Source organism: Equus quagga, chromosome 12 (genome assembly GCF_021613505.1).
Source record: "Equus quagga isolate Etosha38 chromosome 12, UCLA_HA_Equagga_1.0, whole genome shotgun sequence".
Lineage (NCBI taxonomy): Eukaryota > Metazoa > Chordata > Mammalia > Perissodactyla > Equidae > Equus > Equus quagga.
In genome coordinates, this window is record NC_060278.1 from 80967274 (window position 1) to 80994118 (window position 26845).

Below are 26845 nucleotides of genomic sequence, written 5' to 3' on the forward strand. Positions count from 1 at the left end.
AAGCTGCTCAATTGTCAAAGTTACAGGTACAGAATTAACCTGCACAATTCAGTTCGCAGAACCTTGAAATAAAACATGTTTTTACAAAGGTTCACACAAAGGCTAAATGACAGCAGAGTTAATGCACAGATGATCTCCAAGGCCATACGGACGAAACTGCGGCTAGATGGTAACACACAGCAGCTCGCCTTATATTTAGCAAGTTCAACAGGACACAAAACCACAGTCAGCAGAACACAGAACAGCTCTCCCCTCAAGTGGCTCCAGTGAGTGATGCTGAATTTCAAAATACACGCAGGTTTAACAAAGCTATACTGAAGAGCAAGTGAAATACAGCAAGTCCCCACTGCCACAGACGTGGTCCACTTTTTATATGCATCTTTCCTTACTGGTTACTAGTTTAGATTGAATTTTTAAGGATTTATCTTGATGACTTAAAAAAAATACACTTGTCCTTTCTTGCTTTGATTCAGGCAGCACACAATTATAAAACTGAGTCTCTTAAAAAACAAAAGTCCACAGATCCCATTGTGGAAGGTTCCAGGAACCCCTCCCCAGGTAACGATCAGGGGATCTTCAACAGCTCAAGCAGTGCTCCAACGGCTCCAAAATAACCCTGAAAAAAAAATACACGAAAAATAAGAGCAATTTTCCTTAGAATTATTTAATTACCATAGATATGATTACTAGTGTTAAAGCCAACACTGCTTAGTTCCTGACACCCATTTCCTGAGCACCTATTTTGCTGAGCCCGAGGCCAGCCTGGGAGCAGAGAAGCTGTGAGGAGCTCCCGGGCTGGAGAGGAGGGTTGGATATACAACAAGACGACAAGACTTTGGCCTGTCAGATCAAAACGCACAGCAGGAGCTACAGGTGCCATGAGGCCTGCAGCGGCCCAGGTACCTCTGGGAAGAGACGGTACGTGGGCTGTCTCCCAGGGAATGAGATGGTGAGAACCAGCAGAGGCCTGGAGCACTTCCAGACAACTAAGCAATAAAGGGGAGATGGAACATGAAGTGCATCGAAGCAGGAGAAGCGGGGGAGTGGGAAGGTCACAGAGGATGGGGGCCTGACTGGGCTGGGGGTGGAAGGGAGAGCAAGAAGGGGCTGAGGGCAGCAGGAAGATTTAGGTCCCTTCCATGCGTCTGGTGATACCACCCCTGAGAACAGGGACATAGGAACAAGAGATGTGGACAGCAAGGAGGGGGCTTCCATACAGAATGTGCCAGGCTGAGGCACCCCAGGCAGCCGAGCAGCCGCACCCAGGAAGTAACTGGATGTCTGGAGCCAGCACAGGGTGGCGGTCAGGGAAGCACTGGCAGAGGGCACAGGCATGAGACCGCAACAGCAGCTGAAGAGGCCAATGCAGACCATCTCCACAAGTAACCAGTCAAGGTCAAATGCAACCAGGAACCAAAAACCAAGACATGCTAACCCAAAAACAAGGATTAAATATAAGAGAAAATGAGACAAAATCCTCAGTGGCAGAAAAAGACTGCCAGCAGGAATCTGAGAAGATTCCTACAATGATACAGAGGCATCAGTCTCCAAAGGATAAGACTGGACAGTAAAGTACTTTAAGACAGACAGAAATGACTGAGAAAAGAATATGGAAAGATCCTGAAAGCCTTGCTTGTGGGCTCAGAAGAACGCACTACAGTTTCTGCAATATCATAAATAACTAAGGTCCACTCTATTTCCCAAAAGTTTCTCCAAGAAACACGGGGCCACACAACAGAGAGGCTGAAGCCAGACCTTTCACTCTATTCTTGGTTTTCAAAAACAGGCAGTCACTGGGGCCACCCGGTGGTGCAGCAATTAAGTGAGCATGTTCCGCTTCGGCGCCCCGGGGTTTGCCGGTTCAGATCCCGCATGGGGACATGGCACCGCTTGGCAAGCCATGCTGTGGCAGGCATCCCACGTATAAAGGAGAGGAAGATGGTCATGGATGTTAGCTCAGGGCCAGTCTTCCTCAGCAAAAAGAGGAGGATTAGCAGCAGACGTTAGCTCAGAGCTAATCTTCCTCAAAAAAAAAAAATAAACAAACAGGCAGTCACACAGATCTGTGTCATGAGAAGAGGCCAGAAACTGTAGGAGAGACACAGCTGAGGAAGACTCAGCAATCAGGAATCCCCAGCCACAGTCAGAGGACAGACTCAAGGGTGTTCATTTTCTAATAGCTATACACTTTATGTGGTTTTCTACACCTGTGTTTCATTTTACAACAAAAAAGGAAGAGATAAACTTAACCATTATACTGAGTTCCACTGAAGACCCAAAACCTACTATCAAGTACAAAATAGAGGCTATGACAAGCTACAAAGTGCTAGTCTGAGAGAAGGATGAAAGAGAAAAGCTTGAGAAAAATCCACACAAAGCTTTCACATCAATGGTTAAACTGACTATAACTATGTGAGGCAGGAGAATATATCAAGATTTGGCCTAAAATAATCAAAGTTCCACAAATGCAGAAATCAACACTAGAGTCAAAGGCCTAATGTAAATGGAAAACAGAGGCAAATGGACCAGCAGTGCCAACTAGAGAGGAAAATGAAGTCAGCAGGCAATACGAATGGCAAAATCTAAGAACAAAGTTTCATGAAGGGTTCATATTATAACTGTTATGATATGAAGATACAAATTTAAAAAAAAAAAAAAAGGTAGCCTAAGAAATTGACCTCCATGTTCTGCCTAGGAAAAGGTTCAACAAGAGGAGAAATTCAGCAGGAGCAAAGTTATACTAAAATACAACACTACACAGGGTTTCTTTTTATTCTAATATAAAGCAAAATAAAACAAGTCAAAGATCACAAAAGGCAAGATGTATATAAAAGGTGTAAGAAACTTGATCATTGAGTGCCAATTTAGTAATAACATTAGAAGTAAAAAGAAAAGTTAGATGACAGACTTTAAGGTTTTGGATATGGGGAATTTGTGCAGTCTGGGTTTTAACTGTGAACTCAAGCAACTTAAAAGGAAAACCAAAGTGCAACTTTAAAGGAAAAAGCAATCTTTCTTTATAGCACTTAGAATCCTACTTTGATTTATGTCAATTCATAAAAACACTGTTAAAGTAAATATGCACACTGAAAGATGTTCATGATAACACTATCGAAAATCCAACAAAACTTGAAATAGTTCAACTGCCCCACAACCAAGGAGGAAAGAGAGCCCCTTCCAGAGCTCTGATTCTATTCTCCCCTAAACTGGAAAAACGGAAAGGCACTTTCGGAAACACGCTCTCAGGTGGAGAATTCAATGATTCTTTTCTATTTGTCATTCCTAGTCTGTCTAGGTGTAAGTTCTTGTCATAGCGTGGTTCTAGTCCCGGAATGTTTTTTACTGATCTATTTGTTTTTAGAACACACATCTTAAATGAACTATATCAATACATAAAAACTGACATCAAAAAATGAAAAAAGCAGAGCCCAGAGTAAGTGCACTTACAAAGCACAATGGGAAAAACATACAGAATGGCTCAGAAAAGAATATGGCATCAGAAATACAGCTGAATGTTCTTCAAGACTTTTTTCTTTAAAATTGCTGAAGCTCACAAATGAACCAAAAATCTACCCTGCATTAAATCAAGAAAGAAATAGCTTTTGAACATCACAATCAATGTTAAACCCCATACCACACAATTATGAAAATAATTAAGAAGCACTGAGGGGCCGCCCCATGGCCAAGGGGTTAAGTTCGCACATTCTGCTTCAGCGGCCCAGGGTTTCACCAGTTCAGATCCTGGGCACGGACATGCCACCGCTCATCAAGCCATGCTGAGGCAGCATCCCTCATGCCACAACTAGAAGGACCCACAACTAAAAGTACACCTATGTACTGGGGGGCTTTGGGAGAAAAAGGAAAAAGAAAATCTTTAAAAGAAAAAAAAAAAAGAAGTGCTGCACCCATTTCACCTCTACTCCAAGTGCCAAAAAGTGTGAACTGCACGCCTGTTATATATGTCACATACCACAAGAAACCCACTTACCTCATGTTCCGAAAAAAGTGCTTTCAACTGTCCCTTGGACCAATAATCCAAAGCATATGCCAAAAGCCGCATAGCGATCGTATTAATTCTCAAGAAATTTCCAACAAATATCACCTGGTTAATGTTCTGAGCACATCAAAAAAAGGCAATTAGTTTTCATCTTAATTTCTGTTCTCTCGTAAAAGCTACCCCAAACAGAGCACCATGTGCATAGTTTTTAGCAGCAAGTTGACTGCTGATCAAAAAAAAGTGTTTACATTTAATCCAGCTGATCCAGGGCTATGTAAATTTGATCCCCACACAACTCTGGACCCACTTCAAAGCATGCCAGAAAATGTCACAGAAGAAAACAGATTAGGAACAACATTTGTATTAAATATGACAAATAATAACTATTAAATAAGTTTCATACAGATAAGTGAAAAAAGATAGTAAGACCAAATTCAAAGAAGGAAAGTGACACAAATAGGCAAATTATACATGAAATACCACAGAAAAAAATTCAACCTCACTACTGATCAAAGTAAGTAAAATTTTAGACATATTAAAAGTTAGCAAAACAACTAACTGAAGTTCCACCCACCAAGTTAGTCAAGCTGTGGTAAAACTGACCCATTCATTCCTTGCTAAAGATGATCTGAACTGGCACAGCCCTTGTGCAAAGCACCTTGGCAATACCAGTCAGGATTCATAAGCACGGTCATATTCTTTAGATGAGAGTCTCACTCCTAAGTCCCTTATCAAGAATAAAATTCAACCAAGGAATAGCTTCACACTTAAAAACACTTTAGCACAGAGCTATCACTGGCAAGCAACCAAATGCCCAGCTCTATGTGAATGACTTATGATGTGAAAAGAAATCAAATATACAGCCATCAAATTTACAACATTTAAGTAAAAATATGAAATGGTACATACACCAACTAAAATCTTAAAATACACTGGCACAGGAAAGGGAACATGCAATAAAGAAAAGAGTACTGTTAACATATTCAAATGAAGATTCTTTTTAATTACTGATGCTGATACAGTATCTTTTTAACAATGAGACAATCCTTTCATACTTTTTGAGGTTTCATTTTTAAGCCACATGCCTGTATTATCTATTTAAAAGAATAATTTTAAACAAACATGTATAAATAGGATAAGCTATAAAGCTGCACCAACTGGCTACCCAGCAGACGGCCATTCTTGGTTCTTTCATAGCCCTGTACAATGCTGCTTGACCTGAATGCTACAAGGCAGCACTGTAAAGAAGCTGAAAGCACGAAGACACAGCTCTGCTGCGGTGGAGGGGGCAGACGGGGGTCACTCCTCGGCCCGCTCAGTCTTCTCCCAGCTTCAGAGACTTCCTCTGGATTCCTTCCCAGGGACTCAACAGCCCCATGATGAGCATGGAGTCTAGATTCAGCATCGCTACCCATCACCACCACCCAATAGTCCCATCATCTGGTACACTGGCTACCTTCCTACCTTCCTCTACTTCTAGATAGTAGCAGTGTTTATCTTCAGTAAGATTAATCCACATGTGAAGAGTATGAACTTCGTCAATGAAAGAAACTCTACTACATATGACTACATTTAGGCACTCTCTGAAGAAGACACGTTGTACACAAGGTGGGGCCTACTTAGTAAGTTCCGTATTTTCCTCAGAGCAACTAAAGAAACCCATGTTCCCTTACTTCATTAAGGGCACACATTCTTGCTATTGAGCCAATGTTGTTGGTGATGGTGATCAAAGTCGCTCTGGCGAGGTCCTCTTTACTGACGGCCTCTCGCTTCTCCTTGCTCATCATGTTTCCAAAGCTGTGATGGAAAAAGAAAAAAGTTGCTTAACCAAAGGCAATACAGCTCAACAGAATTTGAATGGTACTTTACTAAGATAAAAGTGACCTTGTAGGGCGACAGTGTTCAAATCTTCAAACTTTTTATTACAAAATAACAGAGCATCTGCTCGAAGAGAAAGAAATGCAGCTTCAAAGAGAACCCTCAAGCGTTCTGAATGAGCAAATAGTTTTCCCTGTGGTTTCCACTGAAATCTAACCTTACTACCAGATAGTTTGAACATTCAGTAGGATCTCATCAGATCCACTGTAAGGCACCACTGAGCCTTCTGAGACCAGGGAAAGGTCCAGGAAGACACCTCTGTTAGTGCCGCATCCCCACTGCACAGCTGTTCCACTCAGCCGAATGTCACTTCCACAGCTGGTAAGCTGCTGTATCAGAGCAAAGTGCAGACAGCTGAGTCGAGTAAACTACTTCAGAGTTGCAGATTTCCCTAGAAGCACTTCAAAGTAGCTGACCAGCAGAAAGGCTACGTTAACAACCGTGACCAGAACAGAAACCCAACCAATCAGAAAAGGAAGTTATTACCAGTGAGGCAATGCTGTACACATAGAAAATAAAATCTATAGCATTTACAAAGTGCCTACAATTAGTAAACAAGCACGTATCTATGAGTGCCTTTTCTATTATTAAAACCCACATGCCCCAATACACAAAAAACAACTGTTTTTCCAAACAGCCTGGAAACAAACTTAAGAAAACAATTCCATTTACAGTAGCATCAAAGAGAATAAAATGCTCAGGGATATATTTAACAAAAGTGTAACACTTGTACACTGAAAACTACACAACAGTGGTGAAAGAAAGCAAAGATCTAAATCAGTGGAAAGAGACTCCACCTTCTTGGATCAGAAGACAATAATGTTAAGATGCTGTACTCCCCAAAATGATATACAGATTCAACATAACCCCTACCAAAATCTGTCACCTTTCTTTGCAGATATTGACCAGCTTGATCCTAAAATTCATATGGAAAGTCAAGGGACTCTGACCAGCCAAAACAATCTTGAAGAACAAGCTAGAAGATTCACACTTCCGAATTTCAAAACTTAGTACAAAGCTAGAGTAATCAATGTAGCATGGTTGGCATAATGATAATCATACATTTAGATCAATGGAACAGAACTGAGAGTCCAGAAACAAACCCATACATTTATGGTCAACTGATTTTCAACCAAAGGGCCAAGAGAATCCAATAGGGAAAGAACAGTCTATTCAAGAAATGGTGCTGGGAGAACTGTATATCCATATGCAAAAGAATGAATTTGGACCTCTACCTCACACCATATACAAAAATTAACTCAAAATGGACCACAGACCTAAATGTAAGAGCTAAAACGATAAAACTCTTAGAAGATGGGGGCTGGCCCAGTGGCGTAGCATTTAAGTTTGCACACTCCACTTGGGCAGCCCAGGGTTCACTGATTCGGATCATGGGCACGAACCTACAATCTGCTTATGAAGCCATGCTGTGGCAGGCGTGCCACATATCAAATAGAGGAAGATGGGCACAGATGTTAGCTAAGGGCCAATCTTCCTCAGCAAAAAGAGGAGGATTAGTAGCGGATGTTAGCTCAGGGCCAATCTTCCCTAAAAAGAAAAAAAACTTTTAGAAGAAAATACAGAAGCAAATCTTCATGATCTTAGGTTAGGCAATGATTTCTTACATGTGACACCAAAAGCACAAGTTATGAAAGAGACAACAGATAAGATGGACTTCATAAAAATTTAAGACTTCTATGCTGCAAAGGACACTATCAAGGAAGTCAAAAGACAACCAAGGGAACGGGAGAAAATATTTGCAAATTACTTATCTGACAAAGGACTTACTGTATCCAGAACATATAAAAATTCCTACAACTCAATAATAAAAAGATAACTAAAAAATGAACAAAAGACTTGAACATTTTTCCAAAGCAGACAGGTAGACAACCAATAAGTACACAAAAAGATGTTCAATGTCATTAGTCATCAGGGAAATGCAAATCAAAACCATAATGAGATTACTGTACACCTACTAAAGCAGTTACAACCAAAAAGACAGACAATAACAGGCGTTGGCAAGGATGTAAGGAAATTTAAACCCTTATATATTGCTGGGGGGATTGTGAAATGGTACAGCCGGTTTGGAAGACAGTCTGGTAGTTCCTCAAAAGATTAGACACAGAGTTGCCATATGATCCAGCAATTCTACTCCTACGTATATACCCAAGAGAATTAAAAACACATGTCCACACAAAGACTTGTACGTGAATGCTCATAGCAGCATTATTCGCAATAACCAAAAAGTTCAAACAACCCAAATGTTTACCAACTGATAAATGGATAAATAAAAGGTTGTATATCCACACAATGGAATATTATTCAGCAGTGAAAAAGAACAAAGTACTGATTCATGCTACAACATGGATGAACCTTGAAAACATTATGCTAAGTGAAAGAAGCCAGTCACAAAAATCACATATTGTATGATACCATTTATATGAAGTGTCCAGAATAGGCAAATCTAAAGAGACAGAAAATAGATTAGTGTTTACCAGGGCCTAGGGGTGGGGGAATGGGGAATGACAGCTAATAGACAGATGATTTCTTCTGGGATGATGAAAATCTTCTGCAAGTGATCCTGGTGATGTTTGCACAACTCTGTAAATACACTAGAAGTCATTATGTTATACACTTTAAACATGTGACTTCATAGTATGTAAAGCTGTTTAAAAGGAAAAAGATACACTCAATATTTTATATTTTATTCCTTTATTTCTGAGAACACACACGACCCCTTACCTTGAAGCCACAGCCCAGCCTGGCAGTCCAAACCTCTCATAGTCCCCTCCATAAATGTCTCGCACTAGTTTATCCACTTTGGTGCTATCACCACGAGATGCCATTTCAAGAGCTTCTTCAAAAGTGGTACAGCCAGTAAGAAGACAGCAGAGACCAAAAAAAGTTCCTCCTCCAAGACTGATTAAAAACAAACAATATAGTATTATAATATTTTTTAAAATAAGAATAGGAAAGTAATATTTATGAACTCAAAACTATGTTCATGTATCAATCCACTCTAGCCCGAACCCAATCATGCAGATGCCACTGGTAGGACAAGTATGTGAAAGACAAAAACGGGTGCCTACGAGACACCTTAAAAATACAGAGATGTGAGCCAACAAGCAAAGTGGCAAAACACAGGGCCCACCTCCCTACGCAGGCTGGTCATCTGCTGAGTACAAGCAGCCCCAGGGGCAGAGCAGCCTGACGCACCCAGGGCCATGCTGGCACCTCCTCTCTCTCTCTCCAAGCCCAGGCCCGGAGTCATCCTCATCCAGGCAGCTTGTCACCCTGGCTCAGCAGCCCCCGACCCCACCAGAACTCCTCCATTAATGTGTTTTCTCCCCCAAAATTACTCATTCTTTAACTCACACCTGTTTTTAAAAAACTTGTTTATCCCAATCCCCAGCTCCTTGTTTTTCCTAAAGTGATCTCTGATCTTTAAACTAAAACATATTCATTCTCATCTGCCATCTAATTCTCCTTTCAGACCACCCTCTCCCAATCACTTTTCTATTGCTCAGTATCTCAACTTCCAGATCTCACACCAGCCCCTTGCTGTGTGTGTGTGCACATGTAATATAAAATCTAGGCCAGTTTCAAAGCTGGGATCTTGCCTTGCCTTTTCCTTATAGATGTTACCTAGTAGCTTTGGTTACTTTATGGTATACGCACACCATACACTATCTGAGGGCAGGACCATGGACTCAATGAATCTGCTGATATTTTATGAAACTATGGTAATGAAGTATTGAGCAATAGAAATTAAATAAAAGTAGGTCATGAAATTAGAATTTTCAAAGAGAAAACATCTGTCTGCATAATCCCAGAAAAAATTTATATCTTCCACACAATTTTAACAGGTTCTTGAAGGTGTACTTATATGCAATACCTGAAAACTCAGTTTTAACCCATTATGATTTCAAGAATAAACAATGACCTTTATATAAAAGACCTACCTGGTACCCGTGACCCGCTTGTAATTATCTTTGGAATATACCGCTAAGATGCTAACCCCAGAGCCAATGTTCACCAGAAGCAGAGGGTACGGATTTTTCAAATCAAACGGTAACTTCTGACATTTTTCAGAATCAGCAGGGTTTTCAAAGTAATAGCATTGTGACCGTCCATTGAATCCAACTGAGTCAATGTATAAAATTCCTTTTACTAAGCAATCTAGTTCATCAAGCTTGCAAAGCTGAAGATCACCTATCTGTAATGAAATAAAAATGTATTCAGATTTTTCAACAAGCCAAACAGAAATAAAAACCTCATTTAATAAGGCATCCTTCTACATTAAACAAACCATAAAAGTGCTCACGATGTGTATTTTTTATGCATGCTTTACAGAATAGATCTGGGGACAAAAAACACAGGGATGGGCTGACAAGACAGACTCCTAGTCCCACAGACCCAAATACACTCCAGCCACAAAGCACTGCAGCAGCTGGAGAAATGTGCCAGAAACCCAAACAGAAAATGCAATGTCTGCTCACAGGGCCCATGAGGCGGGAACGGAGCTGAGCTCACAGCCCTGTCAGAAAGCAGACTCCAAGAAATCCAAGCACCTGGGGACACGTAGCGGGAGCCGCAAGGACTCTGACATCTGCCTTCCGGAAGACCCGATTCAAGGCTATGGAGCAACCAAAGGAGGCCACACTGTATTATTAAATGCCTGAAGCCAAAGGGCTGAAAGTGTCCAATGAGAAGCTAAGATTTTTCACTATCTCAACTGTTTACAGCCTCTGAAGAAGGGAGGATTTTAGAAGTATCAAAATTTAAAACATTATCAACTTAATTCCATTTAAATAATTAATAAAGGAATGATTAAATTATTATTCATATTATGGAACACTGTATAGTAATTAAGAATGAAAAGGATAGGATCTTCATTCAATTTAGCATTGAAGTGCGAAGAACTCCAAGACATTCTTTAGTCAAAAAAGCAAGCTGAGAAACATTTTATGCAATCCGATCTAATTCGCCTATTTTTAAAACCATGTTTATATGCACACGTATATGTCATACACAGTCATGCACAGAAAAACTAAACAGATACATAAACTTTTAACAGTAGTGACCCTGGAGCAATGATATAAAGAAACTTCCAAGCTTTACTCTGTGAACTTCTAACCCATGTGAACATTTACAAGCACGTATATTCAATATATGTGACAAATGTAAAGATGCCCCAACCCCCTAAACCACCTACTTCTCTTTACAGCCAAGTTTAACCCTGCAAGTTCTCCCCCTTTAATTCAACTCCTGTTTGATTACATTTACACTCAATTTATTCTGATCCACAGCAGAGACAGAAGTTAACAGATAACTTCGTCTTAATCCTTAATTAATCCCTAATTAAGAATATTAAGTTACTCCTCTGATCAAACCCAAGCGCTTGAAGTGTTCATCACTGTCCTTACTTCATCTGCTGGTGCCCTCCCTGCCACAACGAATTCAATACCCACTTCCCGACACTTGAATCTCAAGTGCCAGCATTTTCATTTCTAAGTCAAATCGTTTTACACTGGTGGCCTATTGGAATCAACATAATTTTCTGTCATTGTATGTCACACCAGTATCTCCTTTTATTCGTCCCATAATTCACGTTATCCTGAAGTGTTCTGCTGTGCTATTATTCCTAATGAATCCCAGCCTATCTGCTATAGTGAGATGCCTGAATGCACAGGTAATTTCACTAACTCAAGTTACTCAGAATGTAGGTTTTTCAACAACAAGCAAACTCAATATAATGTGAGGAAATCTCATTCACATTAAAAAAGAAACAGTGTAAACTCAACTATTTTTTTTCTATTTTTTTTAAATATTTTATTTTTTCCTTTTTCTCCCCAAAGCACCCCAGTACACAGTTGTATATTCTTCATTGTGGGTCCTTCTAGTTGTGGTATGTGGGACACTGCCTCAGCGTGGTTTGATGAGCAGTGCCATGTCTGCGCCCAGGATTCGAACCAACGAAACACTGGGCCGCCTGCAGCGGAGCGCATGAACTTAACCACTCAGCCACAGGGCCAGCCCCTAAACTCAATTATTTTTAAAAATATCTCACTGTGGTTTATTAAATATTAGTCACTCCTAATGCACAAACAGGATTTGATAGGCATTTCATTTGATAGTTTTCAAGGACATCACTGGTGCACACAAATCAGAAACCCCAACAGCCTAAGAACCAACTCCTATGGCACCCTCTCCTTGGATTACCACACGACACTGAACCTCTGGTAATAGCCTGAATGGTTTTCAAGTATGTTCCACATGAGTCCTGAAAATAGAGAGGTTTTCTCCTCTACCTCTCAGCTGTGATCCAGAGGTCACTATGAGGCTTTCACAGAAGAGGGGAACCTCCTCTCCGCCTACCTCCCCCTTTACTTATAGGAAAAGAAACCACTGAAAACCAACGACCAAGAGAAATCCAAGAACAGAGTATAAAACCTTGTTGAAAAATTCATGTCAATTTTATGTTATGATTATGGTCAGTTATGGGAGAAAATCAGGAGACAGAGGACAGAGGAGGAGGACAAGGTCACAAACCATACAATGACACATGGGTTGGGGTGGGGGATGCAGACTAACAGGCAAAGGCAGAATATTTGGAACAATATTCTCATTGGTGGCATTAAAAACATGGTCAGTGGAGCTATTTTAAATCTATACTGCACCCTAAGGGTCCATGTCCTAGCCAATTCACTTGTCAACCCCCTCATCTACCCCCACATCCACCCTCAAAGGACCCAGGCTCAAGGTCTTGCCGTGTTCACTGAATGAAGACAAAACCAAGTGCCTGCGGGCACACCTAGTGTCCAGACATGATCCACAGACTTATAACAAGTGTGCAGCACAGAACACATCAGCAGGCACTTGAGGAAAGGAGGCTCTGCTGTCGACCATCTCCTACTAACCCTGAGGCCTGAAACCACTGCTTTGGACCTGAGTTCCTTGTTTTTTTAATTAGTAAACTTGCCAAGAAACAACTGAGGGGGACAAGAGAAATTATGTGGTAGACAAAACTGGAAACAATTTTATGACACGAAATGACACTAATTTTTAAAAATTATTTTTCAATCTCATTGTTCAAGATTTAATGATGTTGTTCCCCACAGGTAGTTCCTTACTCTGCTTATCACAGATTCACTGTTTTTTCATACTCAAAGAACAATAGAATGCTATCTATGCTTTTAGTGGTTCTGATTCTCATCAACTCATCTGAACTGGGCAAAAAGTAAACTATACGACAATGTCTCCATGGCTAACTCCTAACTATCATTAATTTATATTTAATCTTAATTTGACTCAAGAAATTTCAAATTCCATTAGAGATGGAAATGATTCCACCATTTGCTATTGGTATTACTTTTAACAATCAGATTACCATAAATCGTATATAAGCTAAAAAATGCATACTGTGCGAAAATCCTGCTCAAATTTGTACGCTCCACCTCCAGTAGCACAAAAGACAGTGTGGAGACTCGAGAAGTTTTTATCTCTGCCCATTTGAATAAAAGCAGGCATGTCATGGGTGGGAAAGCGTATAAAGTGCAGATTGCCTTTGCGTCCACACAGAGTCAGGTCCTTCAGCTCCAGGTGCACGTCCCGAATGCCCGTGGACCCATAAGCCACATTGGAGGTCAGGTACTTCCGAATGCTTTTAAGACTTTCCACTTCTTCCTCTTCTTCTTCAGCAGTGATGTCTTTGGGTTCAAAATAAACCAGCTTGACCAACGTTCCACCAATATCCAAGCCAAACCATGGAAAAACTAAAGAGGAAGAGAAAAAAGTCAGAAGCAGCTTTTTTATGAAAATTAAACTTATACTTACTAGATCAGCAACTTATTTCATACCCTGACGTTTCCAAGGACTACATAAACAAAAAGGTCTTTGGGAGAAGAAATATGATTCTGTCTGATTTGGAAGCACATCTTAAAAAAAAAAAAAGAAACTACAAAGTTCAAAAACAAAAACACCAGAACACTGAGCCAACCCAACCCTCTTATACTGCCCACACTACACTATGAAATAACAAAAAACAATAAAATGACTACCCATGAACCTCAGCTCTGAAAAAAGAAGACTGAGAATGAAAATCTTCATCCTTTCCATTGGCTTAAAAAAGAAACGTTGAGAATTTTCAAAGTTCTAGTTTTCTACTCAAACGAGGAATAGAGGAAATTCCCAAACCTAAGTACATATAAGCTCCAGCGGTCAATTTCTCTCAAAACCTGACATCCTAAAAGAAAGTTTCAATGGACTTCAACAGAACAGATGTTCCAAAATATATGTTTCCAAAAAATCTTTCCCAAAAAATGGCTTCAGGAGATTGGAGCAAGATGGACTGCACAGACATACATGCCATCCCTTCCCACCCTAAATCTAAAAATGACTACAGTTACAGATTATGTTATTTTCTAAAATAATTCTGGGAAACAAGAAGCGATACTATCAGCAGAACTAGGCTGATGGAGGCAACAACTATCCAGAACCCTCAAAAGAGGAATGCTTAAAAAAACTGGGAGCAGCTACAAGGGTGGGGGGAGCACAGAGGCACTCTATCCAAGCTGTAGATAGTGGTCGCTGCCGTGGGGAAACAGAAGCAGTCACGGGTGATCTGTGGGGAAATACATTTGGTGCAACGGGACAGGCCAGCCACTTCCGTCTACTGAGAACCACATCCCACCTCCACTCCCATAGAGGGAAAGTCTTCACTGAGCACAGACACTTGAGCCCAAGAATCAGAATGGCACCCACCTAGCTGCTGTTACCTAGAAGAAATGGGGAGCCCCTATATCTGGCCATATATCCCATCTCTCCCCTACAATTCATCCTGACAGACAGGTAAACAGACACTGCATCCACTGACAAGACAACAGCAATTCCACATAAAATGGCATAAAACATTCCATTTATATGAAACTCCAGAAAAAGGAAACTAATCATTTTGCATCTGATAAAACGCAGATCATACCATGGGGGAGGGAAGGAGGGAAGGACTGCACAGGGACAGGAGGAAACTTTCCGTGGTAACTCAAATCTTGATCGTTGGGGGCAAGGGAGGAGATTCGTGGGTGTATATATCTGTCAAAATGCATAGAACTGTACACTTCAAAAGGATGCAGTTTATTGTACGTAAATTATATCTCAATAAAGACATTTTTATAAAAGAGAAAGACTGATTTCCAAAATAAAGCTCAACAGATACATTTGACAACAAAAATGCGCACAGAAAAAACAAATGGAAAAGGAAACAGAATTCTCCCAAGATGCCTGTGGAGTATGAAGACAAGGTAGATATACAGAATATAGAACCAGAAAGTCCAATATCTATCTTATGTGAGTTCTAGAAATTTTCTGTGGGAGATGGGGGATGGAGAACACGAATCATTGGCTTGAAAGACCCACTAAGTGTTAAAAAGAATCAATCAGTGGAGAAAGGGGAGACTCAGACCCATCCTATTGAAATTTCAGGAAATCCTAAAAACTTCCAAAGGAAAAAAGTCAATTCCTACAAAGATACATAAATCATGTAAAGGTAAAATGGGACTTTTCATCGACAACACAGATGCTAGAAGACAATGGAGCACTAACTTCAAAGTTATAAGGAAAAAGATTTTGAAATTCATATTCAGCTGAATCATCTTTCAAGTGGAATGCAAAAGAAACTTTCACACATGAAACAGCTCAACGTTTACTACTCTAAGACCTCTGAAATAGTAAGTAGATGCACTTCAATTTAAAAAGGATTCAAGAAGATAGGAGCTGTAAGAAACAATGATAAACAAAGGAAGTAATATATGCCGACTTCTAGAAAAATAAGCAATCTGGAACCAAAACACTTACATGATTTCAACAAAGGAAGTCGAAGAGGGAACAGACAGGAGAGGGAGGGGAAAGCAAGGAGCATTTCTGTCTAGCTGGGGAAAGGAAGATATAGGTCTGGTTAATCCCACACAAGAATAAAGAAGTGACGGTTTAAACGTGTTAAAAATTTACATGTAACTCCAGAAGAAGAGAAAAATGAACATATGACCTTCAAACAACTAGGGAAAAAAAAAATCAGTTCAAAAACAAAGAGGAAAATAAGAATGGTAAACACAAAACGAAAAATGACAGGAATGAATGTAAACATATCAGTAGTCACAAACAGGTCAAATTTCTCTTCCAGATTGAAGAGGAAGTTCAACTTTATGCTTATATAAAAAGATGTGTCTAAAACAAGATAATTCAGTAGACTGAAGGTAAATAAATGGTAAAACACCCACAACGGAGTCCCATCACAAGGAGTTGCTGCCAGCTTTAAGATGAAAACGGCATTCAGACAAAGGTACTCATACCCACATCTCAAGCACTCACTGGAGACTGACACATCAGACACAGCAGCGGACTTACATTTAGGAACCATGGTGTAGTAAGAGTCAAACCTTGGGCTTCAAGACCGGCGTTGCATTTAATAGGGGCTATTAGGCTCACAACTATGAGAGGTGCCCCTCCAAACAGTGATCTACCAAGGAAATAAGAGTCACAACTCTCATACCCACACTTTCTTGAAATTATATATTCACTGACCAAATCAATGGGAAGAATCACTGGCACCATTTATTTAACTGATTTGCCACATTTATATAGTTGAATTCGGTTAAACAAAATAAATGCCTGGACAATGTTACTCCACTGTACCAAGCAAATGTTAAAAGAAAGCAAATACGATACTAGCAGACTAAAGAGAACTCAAACAAACAAAAAGCATTAAAAGGGGACAAAAAGAAATGGTCCTGGCCAGCCCCGTGGCCAAGTAAGTTCCATGTGCTCTGCTTCGGCAGCCTGGGTTCGCAGGTTCCGATCCAAGTGCAGGCCTACTCCACTCATCAGCCATGCTGTGGAGGCATCCCAAATACAAAGTAGAGGAAAATTAGCATGGATATTAGCTCAGGGCTAATTTTCAAGTGAAAAAAAAAGAGGAGGATTAGCAACAGGTGTTAGCTCAGGGTGAATCTTCCTTACCAAAGGAAAGAAAAAAAAAAAGAGGGGCCAGCCTGGTGGCACAGTGGTTAAGTTCCCACATTCTGCTTCAGTGCCCCAGGGTTCACCAGTTCGGATCCCAGGTACACCTCAAGCCATACTATGGCAGGAGTCCCACATATAAAGGAGAGGAAGATGGGCATGGATGTTAGCTCAGGGCCAGTCTTCCTCAGCAAAAAAGAGGATTGGCGGCAGATGTTAGCTAAGGGCTAATCTTTCTAAAAGGAAAAAAAAGAAAGAAAAGAAAAAGAAATTGTGATATGCATTAAAAAGCGTAATTGATATGATCCTGACACATACTTCAAAAAACATTAAAAACAAGGAGAAACTGACAAGTCTAAAAATCAGTGTGAAATGACACAGGTCTCAGAAATTTGCACACACACACAATAAAGGCATACAGATGATTTGAATATCACAGCTAATAAGGTGGATCTATTAAACACAAATAACTTTGTATCAAAAAACCAAATACACTTTCCTCTCAAATACCCATAATCCTTCACAAAAATTAATGGCACTAGCTTCAAGAACCTCAAATTCCAAAGAACAAAAACAAACCACATTTACTTTCCACAGCACCTCAAAATTAGAAGCTAAGCCAATGGACCAAAAAAACGAATTATCCACCTGGAAATTTTTAAACCCACTTCTATTACTCTGAGATTAAAGAGGAAATCAAAACAAAATTTATTTTAAAATGACAATAAGAACACTATATATCAAAACCAATAGGATACACCCAAGTTGGCACTCAAATGGAAATTTCTAACCTAAAATGTTTATCAAATGTATTCAACAAGAAAGCCTGAATAGAAGAAAATGTCTCATACAATTTGAAATGCTAGAAAAAGAACAAAACAGACTCAAAATAAGCAGAAGTTATTAAAGATGAAAGCAAGATGTCACAAAATTAGAAAAACATCATCATGTGAACAAAGCCACAGCAGAGGTGATCAATAAAATCAGGTGCTGGGGGCTGGTCCCATGGCATGCTGGTTAAGTCTGGTGCGCTCCACTTCAGTGGCCTGGGTTTGGGGGTTCGGAACCCAGGTGCAGACCTACACCACTCATCAGCCATGCTGTCGTGGCAACCCACATACAAAATAGAGTAAGACTGGCACAAATGTTAGCTCAGGGCTAACATTCCTCCAGCAAAAAAAGAGGAGGGTGTTAGAGCAAATCTTCCTCACCAAAAAAAAAAAAAAATCAGGCTTTGAAAAAGCTACTAAAACAGACACATTTTTGGTAAATGTATCCAAGAAAAAAAGAGAAGATGTAGCTTTTCTTAAAAGAAAAAAAAGATGAAAGAGTACAAAACCAGAGACTGTACAAATAAGCTAATATACAATTTTATAACAATAAGTTTAAAATGTACACTAAACAGAGGATTAGCTAGAAAAAAAAGTACAAAAAGTGGCTCAAAATTAAGTAGAAAACACAGAAATAAAAGCACTGAAAAATTTTTTAAAAAGGTCAAAGGTCTACCACCCAAACAACAACGAAAAAGCACCAAGCCCTAATGGTTTCCAGGCAAACCTTTAAGAGCTTCTGGGCACAGAAAAATCTAAAGATTCCCAAGTCATTCTAACCTGATATCAAAACTAGAAAAGTATCTCACAACACAAATGCAAAAACATTAAATCGTTAAACAAGAGAATCCAGTTGTGCAATGTGTGTAACACATGGATGTTGGCCATGGCCAACAGTCTCCTCAGGAATGCAAGGATGGTTTTCACATTAGAAATTCCAATTAATGAGGCTTGCTTACATCAGTAAATTGAAGGAGAAAAATCATGATTATCTCAGTAGATTCCAAAAAATAAAAACTAAGAGAATCAAACCAACAGAATAAAAAAATTTTCATAAGTATTTGGATACAAAAAATATACAAATACCAATAGCTTTTCCTATTTAATAAGCAAAACCCAACAAGAAAATCACATGAAAAAATGTCATGTATAACAAAAGCCATAAAATATTTAGAAATAAATCTAATACTAAATATGTATGATCGCTATTAAAATGGTGTACTGAAAGACACAGCAATGGGAAGATGCATCCTGTTCCAGCAAGGAAAATTAAATACTAATAAATGTCAATTCTCCCCACGTTAATCTAACAATGTCAATGCAATTCTAAAAACACTGTGGCTGACTCCCCAGCAACCATTCCACCTCAGCCCTAGGGACGGTCCTGATGTTTTCACACCAAAAAAAATTCCATTCCCAGTGACCACCTAACCTAACCTGGCATGATTCATGAAGTCTGTCCCTGGCATTTAGAAGATAAGAGAAGTTTTTTCACTCTTCAGAAAGCAACAGTGCTAGATATGATCGAAGCAAGGAGATTCAATTCCTATTTTCCTACTAGTGGCACCATTCTTTAACCAACAACTTTAGGATGATGCCAACCTTGTGGATAGAAAAGAGGAGAGAGACAGCACTCTACCAACAAACATATCACATCAAGAGGACTGGAATCTGAAGATCTGGATATATCTAAGACCAGTGGAAGATCTTCTAAAGCTGAAAGCAAATTAAGCCTTACTCCCCTTTCCTTGGATTATAAAATTGAAACATTAGTATATGGCCATTGTTTTCAAAGACCATCTGTTAACAGCCAAGCATTATATTAGGCACTTTACTGATGAGTTTGTTTAATGTTTACAATAACCATACAAGATAAATTCTATAATCATCCCACTTTACAGATTAAGAAACTGAAGGGCAAAAGAGCCCATGGTCACAGGCAAGAAGAGGAAGAGGTGAGACTCAAACCCAGATTTCTTAAATCCTTTAACAAGTATCCCTTAAGTATTTATACAAACCTAGGAGCACAGAACACATATTCTTGGGTTGATAAGAAAATAAAATTAAAAAGCAGTTCAACAAAATTCACATACTTTTTAAGTAAATAAAGAGGATCGACAACATATAAGGAAAAATAAGGCGCCTTAAGCAAAGAGAATAGCTCAGTTCATATCCTTGTTATAGCCTTTAATGGTTTTTGGATTTTTCTCATACTACTGATCCAACCATCTACGTATCCAAGAATTAGGGGGCAGTGAGAGGCATGGGAGGTCCATTAGACACATGCTCTCTCATAATGGCTGAGGCAAATGTCTCAGCCCTACAACTCTGTTATTTCTAAACATTTAGCCCGTCCAAAGGGGCTTAGATGCCTACCACTGACTGTGAGACCGCCCTGTATACTATAACACAATGAATACTGGAATAAGCCTTCTAATTCTTATTTAAAACACTATGTGTTTCTGGTGGGAAGTCACGGAAAAAGGAACTTTGCTATAGCATCACATTCCTCCCATCTCACCAAAGGAAACCTGTTTATCACTTCTAATTAGTGAGTCTTTCCATTAATTTTCAGACATTTTAGTCTGTTGGAAGCCCTGAGCACATTTCCTGATATTAAGACCTCCAAGGTCCTCAGTCTAGACAATCTGTACTTGACTTAGGACAATTTCTACAAAGAATTTAAACCCTCCCTCACAGATTATTTATGTAAAATCATCATTAGCACAATGTCTCTCTCATAACAGGTATCAACAAGTGAAATACTTTCCAATGGGAAATATACGGTTTATAAGAGTATGCTCAATTTTAACATTATGAACTACATCTTATCAAACCATATGTGGTTAAGATATTACAAACTCTGAGGCCAGCCCCATAGCAGAGTGGTTAAGTTTGCACTCTGCTTTGGCAGCCCAGGGTTTCGCCAGTTCAGATCCTGGGCGTGGACAGAGCACCGCTTGGCAAGCCTTACTGCAGTAGGCGTCCCACACATAAAGTAGAGGAAGATGGGCACAGATGTTAGCTCTGGGCCAGGCTTCCTCAGCAAAAAGAGGAGGATTGGCAGCAGATGTTAGCTCAGGGCTAATCTTCCTCAAAAAAAAAAAGGAGAAAAAAATATAAACATAGAAAACCTAACAGACTACTAAAAAACTGCAAGATGCTTTCACTTTTAGAAACTAAACTTTAAGGGGCTGGCCCCATGGCTGAGTGGTTAAGTTCATGCGCTCCGCTGCAGGCGGCCCAGTGTTTCGTTGGTTGAAATCCTGGGCGCAGACATGGCACCACTCATCAAACCACACTGAGGCAACGTCCCACATGCCACAACTAGAAGAACCCACAACGAAGAATACACAACTATGTACTGGGGGGCTTTGGGGGGGAAAAGGAAAAAAAATAAAAACTTTAAAGAAAAAAAAAGAAACTAAACTTTAAGCCATTACAGTCATGCATCACATAACAACATTTTAGTCGACAATGGACCACATACATGATGGTGGTCCCATAAGATTAGTGCCACATAGCCTAGGTGTGTAGTAGGCTATACCATCTAGGTTTCTGTAAGTACACTCTATGATGTTCGCATAACGACAAGATTGCCTAATGATGAGTTTCTCAGAAGAAATCCCCGTTGTTAAGTGAGGCATGACTGTATTTAGAAAAGTGTTTTTACATCCTAGTCAGTCTCACTAACTAAACTGAGAAAGAACATAAACTGAGAAAGAACAGTGTGTGAAGATAAAGATACCCCAAGTTATGAACCTGAAAAATGATCACGAGGTTATAAATTTACCCCCAAGAACAGCATCACTCTTTTCTTTTTTTTGAAGATTGGCACCTGAGCTAACAACTGTTGCCAATCTTTTTTTTTTTTCCTGCTTTTCTTCTCCCCAGATCCCCCCAGTACACAGTTGTATATTTTTTTTGTTGTGGGTCCTTCTAGTTGTGGCATGTGGGACACTGCCTCAACGTGACCTACTGAGTAGTGCCATGTCCGCGCCCAGGATCCAAACCCTGGGCCGCTGAATCGGAGAGCGCGAACTTAACCACTCGGCCATGGGGCCGGCCCCATCATCGCTCTTTTAAACGATCAATCAAAATAGCTATTCTTTTCACTGCCTACTGAAGTCCTCTCCAACAGCCTACAGTCTATTATCTTGTTCCCTCTCTCTCCTTTTAACACGTGCTGAAGCAAAATATTTTTAATAGCATACATCTCTTCTTGCTTATTGTTCCCCAGATAAATAGAGGGCAGGGATACCAACACTGAACAATCATATTATCTAAATTCATGATTCATACATTGGACCCTAAAATAATACACTGTACCATTTTACACAGCTACATAATTGGACTATTTTTAGGTCCTGCTTAATGCTTTATATTTGTTATACCTCCAAAATGAGGGCCCATATTTACTTTGATTTCATTTAGATTTAAAGATGATATAACAATAGCTTAAAAAGCATCCTCTCCCATTCCATCTCTCAAGAATGGGTACAAAGCAACAGAAATCTACTTTTTCCCTGAGCTCCTAGTGGGCAGCCCTTCCCAATTCCCTAACTGAAGATGTGAAACACTGCACCTGATAAAGGGCTCCAGCGCCAGTTCCATTCTGCCAACACAGACACTCCCCTGAAAGCCAAGAGAAAGCAATCCATTTTCTAGGTTAGGATGGTCAAGCTACAAACAAAAGTTTTATTTTCTAGACTAATGGAGGCTAAAGGTATTCTATGATTGGCATGAGTCCAAAATCAGCACGTCCCAAAGATCTCCCTGGCGTGCTACATGGCTGGGAGTCACCTTCAAAATCCAACTTGTCGCCCACATGCCATGGAGAATTCCGATCCCAGGGTTCCCATACCTCCTGCACATCTGCGGTCCTTGCTTAAAATGTATGTTCTCTTGTCACCTGCGTGTATTCATTCGTCAAAAATGTCCTGGCCAGCCCCATGGCCAAGTGGTTAAGTTCGCGTGCTTTGCCTCAGCCACCCAGGGTTTCGCCAGTTCAGATCCTGGGCGTGGACGTGGCACTGCTCATCAGGCCATGCTGAGGCAGCGTCCCACATGCCACAACTAGAAGGACCTACAACTAAAATATACAACTATGTACTGGGGGATTTGGGGAGAAAAAGCAGAAAAGAAAAAAAAAAGATTGGCAACAGTTGTTAGCTCAGTACCAATCTTTTAAAAAACAAAAAAGGCCACTATATGTAATCATGCCTCAATAAAATTTTAAAAATTAAAAGATGCACATTCCTAGACCCCTTTGCAGACCTGAATTTTTTTTTTTAAGCTTCTAAGCGATTCCACATAAGAACCACTACTCTGAATTATACTGAACGTACCTTCCCCTAACCAGAATGGGGAAGGTCAAGAACACTGGGTCTGAAGTCAGACACCCAGAATCAAAACACAGCTCCATTACGAACTCACTATACGCCCTTGGACAAAAGGACAATTTCCCTGAGCCTGTTTCCTCATCAGGAAACTGGGGATAAAAAACACCTACCTCACAGGGTGATTGTGAGACTTAAAAGAGATGTTTATGAAATATCTGGTGTAGTGTCTAACACAAAGAAGTAAGCACTATGTTACCATCATTAGCATCTTTGTTTCCACCATTTAAACCAATCTTTGGTATTTCTCTCAGTCCTCTGAGGCATATTCCACCTAATCTAAAACTTCTGAAGAACTTCTTAGAACACAGGGCTAGCCTCATCCCTAATGACTGTGATGCATTAAGTCTGAGATTGGGGGACTGGCCCCGTGGCCGAGTGGTTAAGTTCGCGTGCTCTGCTGCAGGCGGCTGGGTGTTTCGTTGGTTCGAATCCTGGGCAGACATGGCACTGCTCATCAAACCACACTGGGGCAGCGTCCCACATGCCACAACTAGAAGGACCCACAACGAAGAATATACGGCTATGTACCGGGGGGTTGGGGGAGAAAAAAGGAAAAAAATAAAATCTTTAAAAATAAAAAAATAAAAAAAAGTGTGAGATGGGGACAAGTTTGGGAATCATACTGCTCCAGGGAAGAAGTACAGCAGAACAGGACTGGGGCCCACAAGAATTCCTAAGATAACTGAATAGTTCCTTCTACATTCAAACGACAAGTAGTCTTCTACCTTTAGACAAGTAGTGTAATAATGTCAGAATAAGGTTTCTAGCCTCAAAAGAAAGGTGGTACCACGCCACACCCAACTCTCCCATCAATAAATATAAAGAGATGTAGTCTTTATTGAATTCTCTCCAAGTTAAAACCAAAGTACATTCTTGGAGGGCTCAGCAGTCTACACACTGCCTCTCCACCTCACAGGTGCACCCCTGGACAGTACGGAAAGAGCAAATGAAAGAACAATACCTTGTTTATTTCTTTAGCAGGTCTCATTACCTGAGAGATGGCTTTTCATGATTTATCAGTCAGTCAGAGAAAACAAGGAAGGGGACCATAACAAACACCAGACACCAAAACAAAAAAATAAATCCTACACCATGAATATTTGTTAGTTCCTCAAAAGATGTTTCAAAACCCCCTTATACACCACCACCACCTCCCAGACAGTCTAAACCAGTGTTTTTCAGAGTAGTCTGAGTCACCTATATCTGAATGATAGGAAGAGCTTGTTAAAAATGCAGCTTCTTAGAACCCTCTCCAGATTCTGATTCAAAAAAGAGAGAACTGGACCCAGAGTCTGCATTTTTAACTCTCAAGGTCATTTTTATACTCAAAATTTGGAAGTACTTCCACAGTAGCTAGAAATTTTCAGCTCAAGTAAGAGAGCCTTAAACACAAAAGATGATAGTGACTATGCTTCATCTTACAGCAATGAAGAAAGAGCTAATAGGACATAATGCAGTAAGGCACAGAGCTCAAGAGCAGGGGCTATGAAGCTAGAATGCCTGAGTTTACACTTCTAGTCCACCGCACACTAGCCATTCGTCACTAGGCAAATGTGCCCCAGTTTTCCCATCTACAAAATGGAATACTACCACCTACCTCAGAGATATGAGGGCTAATGAGTTATTAAAGCTCTTAGAAGAGTACCTGAAAAAAAAACTTCAAAATTAAAATAATTTTAAAAACAGTGCCTGCCTCGTGCAAACACCCAAACTACAATACTTATTTAGAATCTCTGTGGCCATCAGCAACAAACAGCTGACTCGATGGCTGAGAATCTTATTTGCTGCATCTCTAGAATTTACATCCGCCTCTAAGGATGGAGTACAAAACCATAAAGAAATAAATGTTTTGCACCGCTTAAACATGAGGTGCTTCTCAAATAAAACACAAATCAGACAACTGACTCTAAAAATGGTATAGGTCGAGAGTGGATAATCTGTTTTCCAAATCTCTTTCAAGAAGATAGGAAAAAACCAAAGAATTGAAAACTCCCAAACTTTTCATAGCAAAATAGGGTTACATTTAGTATTTAATCATCCAAATCACAGAAGATAAGGCTAAAGCAACTGGGTGTTTGGGCTGAGGTACAAGACTACCCAATAAAGACCTCACACACTTTCTCTCACTCTCATGATCTGCATTTAAAACAAGATGACTTCCCGAAATACGAACTTGGCAACAAGAACAAAAAAAAGTCTAACCGTATGTAAGATGTCACAATATTGTAAAGCTCATACAGAGCATCAAGAGCCGATACTTCCAGACAGAGGACCTGAAGACCTGTAAAGGGGAGAAACTATTTGGACCAGATCACAACGCAGAAAAAGAAATCTGATGATAAAATGGAGAAACCGATTCTCTGGAAAGAGCGTGTGCAACTCCCTAGGCGAGGTTCCCTCAAAAGAAAAAGCCAAAACGCCCAGAACGCTCTCCGGTCCTGAATCGTAAGCATCAGCAAATAGACAGAAAGAAAAGAGAGGAGAAATCTGGGGGAGAGATGACCCGAATTCCCACGGGAAGAAAAGCAGCCAAAGCCGAGTGCAGAGAACACAGAATCCAGTTTTAGGCCTGCAACAACTCAGGGGGCAGTTAATCATTTTCCAGGAGGCCCGAAATCTCCAGACAGAAAGGGTTTAACGTCTTGGAGCGCAGCTCTTTGGAAACCCACGGGAAAGAGACACTGGGGATTCAAAGGCTTGGGGAGGAGGAGAGAGGGGCGGTGGAAATGAGTCAAAAGAGGGCTTCTCGGGGATAAAATCATGTGACTCTCGAGCAAAAAATGCCCAAGGAGCTAAAAAGAGGGAGGAAGGGTCCTGGGGAAAGGCCCTCCATTCCGACCACCGGGAAGCGCAGACCACGGCGCGAGAGGACCGGGCGGGGGCCGAACCCCAAAACCCCCGCGTTTGGACCCGAGGCCGCCAGCCGGGTGCCAGCCCACGCACCAACCTGGGACCACCGTGCGGGGGCACTGTGCCTGCGCCGGCGCGCGGGAAAAACGGCGGCCCGGCCGGAAGGGGGCAGGGCGAGCCGCTCGGACGCCCCGCCGGGCACTTACGCGGCCGCTTCTTCCGGAGGCTTTCGACGCGCTGGCGGGAGACCGAGGTAGCGCCGCTGTAGGAGCCGGGCCGCTCCCGCCTTACGCTGTCCGCCGAGGCCGAGGCCCCGACGGCGGGCGCCGACGCGCTGCTCGCCCGGCGCCGCAGCGGCTCCCGCCGCCGCCCATCGGGCCCCCTGGGCGCCGGCTCCCGCGCCGACGAGTCGGAGGTAGCGGCGGCCCTGCCGTGGTGTTCCATGGGCGCGCCGAGCCGTCCCGTTCCCATCCGCAGCAGCCACCGCTGCCGCCCGAGCCAGCCCCCCAGCGCCGGACCCCTCGTCGCTGCCTCCGCGGCCGTCCAGCCCGAGCAGAAGCGCACCCTCGGCCGGCCGCCTCTTCCGTTGCGCCAACGCGCAGCAAGCCAATCCAAGCAGGCCGGGGGCGGCCCGAAGGCCTGGTGTCCAATCAGCTACCGGACTCGAGGCGGCTCGACCGCCCCTCCGTCCAATGAGAGGCTCCCAAGCCGGGGCGGTGCGGAGAGTGGCGGGGGAGGGGATCCGTGCTCGGCGGAGGAGAAGGCGGTGTTCTGGCCAGAGAGTGATGGCGGCGCCGCCCAATGGACGCGTGGGTGGAGGGGCCGTGTCCCCATCTCCCTCCACATCCGCCTGCCCGGATGGACAGGCCGGAGCC

The 26845-nt window shown here is 41.4% G+C and overlaps 1 protein-coding gene across 1 annotated transcript; it reads right to left on the bottom strand.

The window, feature by feature from the left end:
• Positions 1–52: 52 nt before the first annotated feature.
• Positions 53–26804, bottom strand: PANK2 (pantothenate kinase 2). Its single transcript, XM_046678030.1, is given in 9 exon segments — positions 53–616; positions 3989–4114; positions 5671–5794; positions 8618–8794; positions 9838–10091; positions 13298–13650; positions 26177–26690; positions 26692–26741; positions 26744–26804. Coding segments are annotated over 9 exon segments (1710 nt in total). The 3' UTR covers positions 53–565.
• Between the last annotated feature and the right edge of the window lie 41 nt (positions 26805–26845).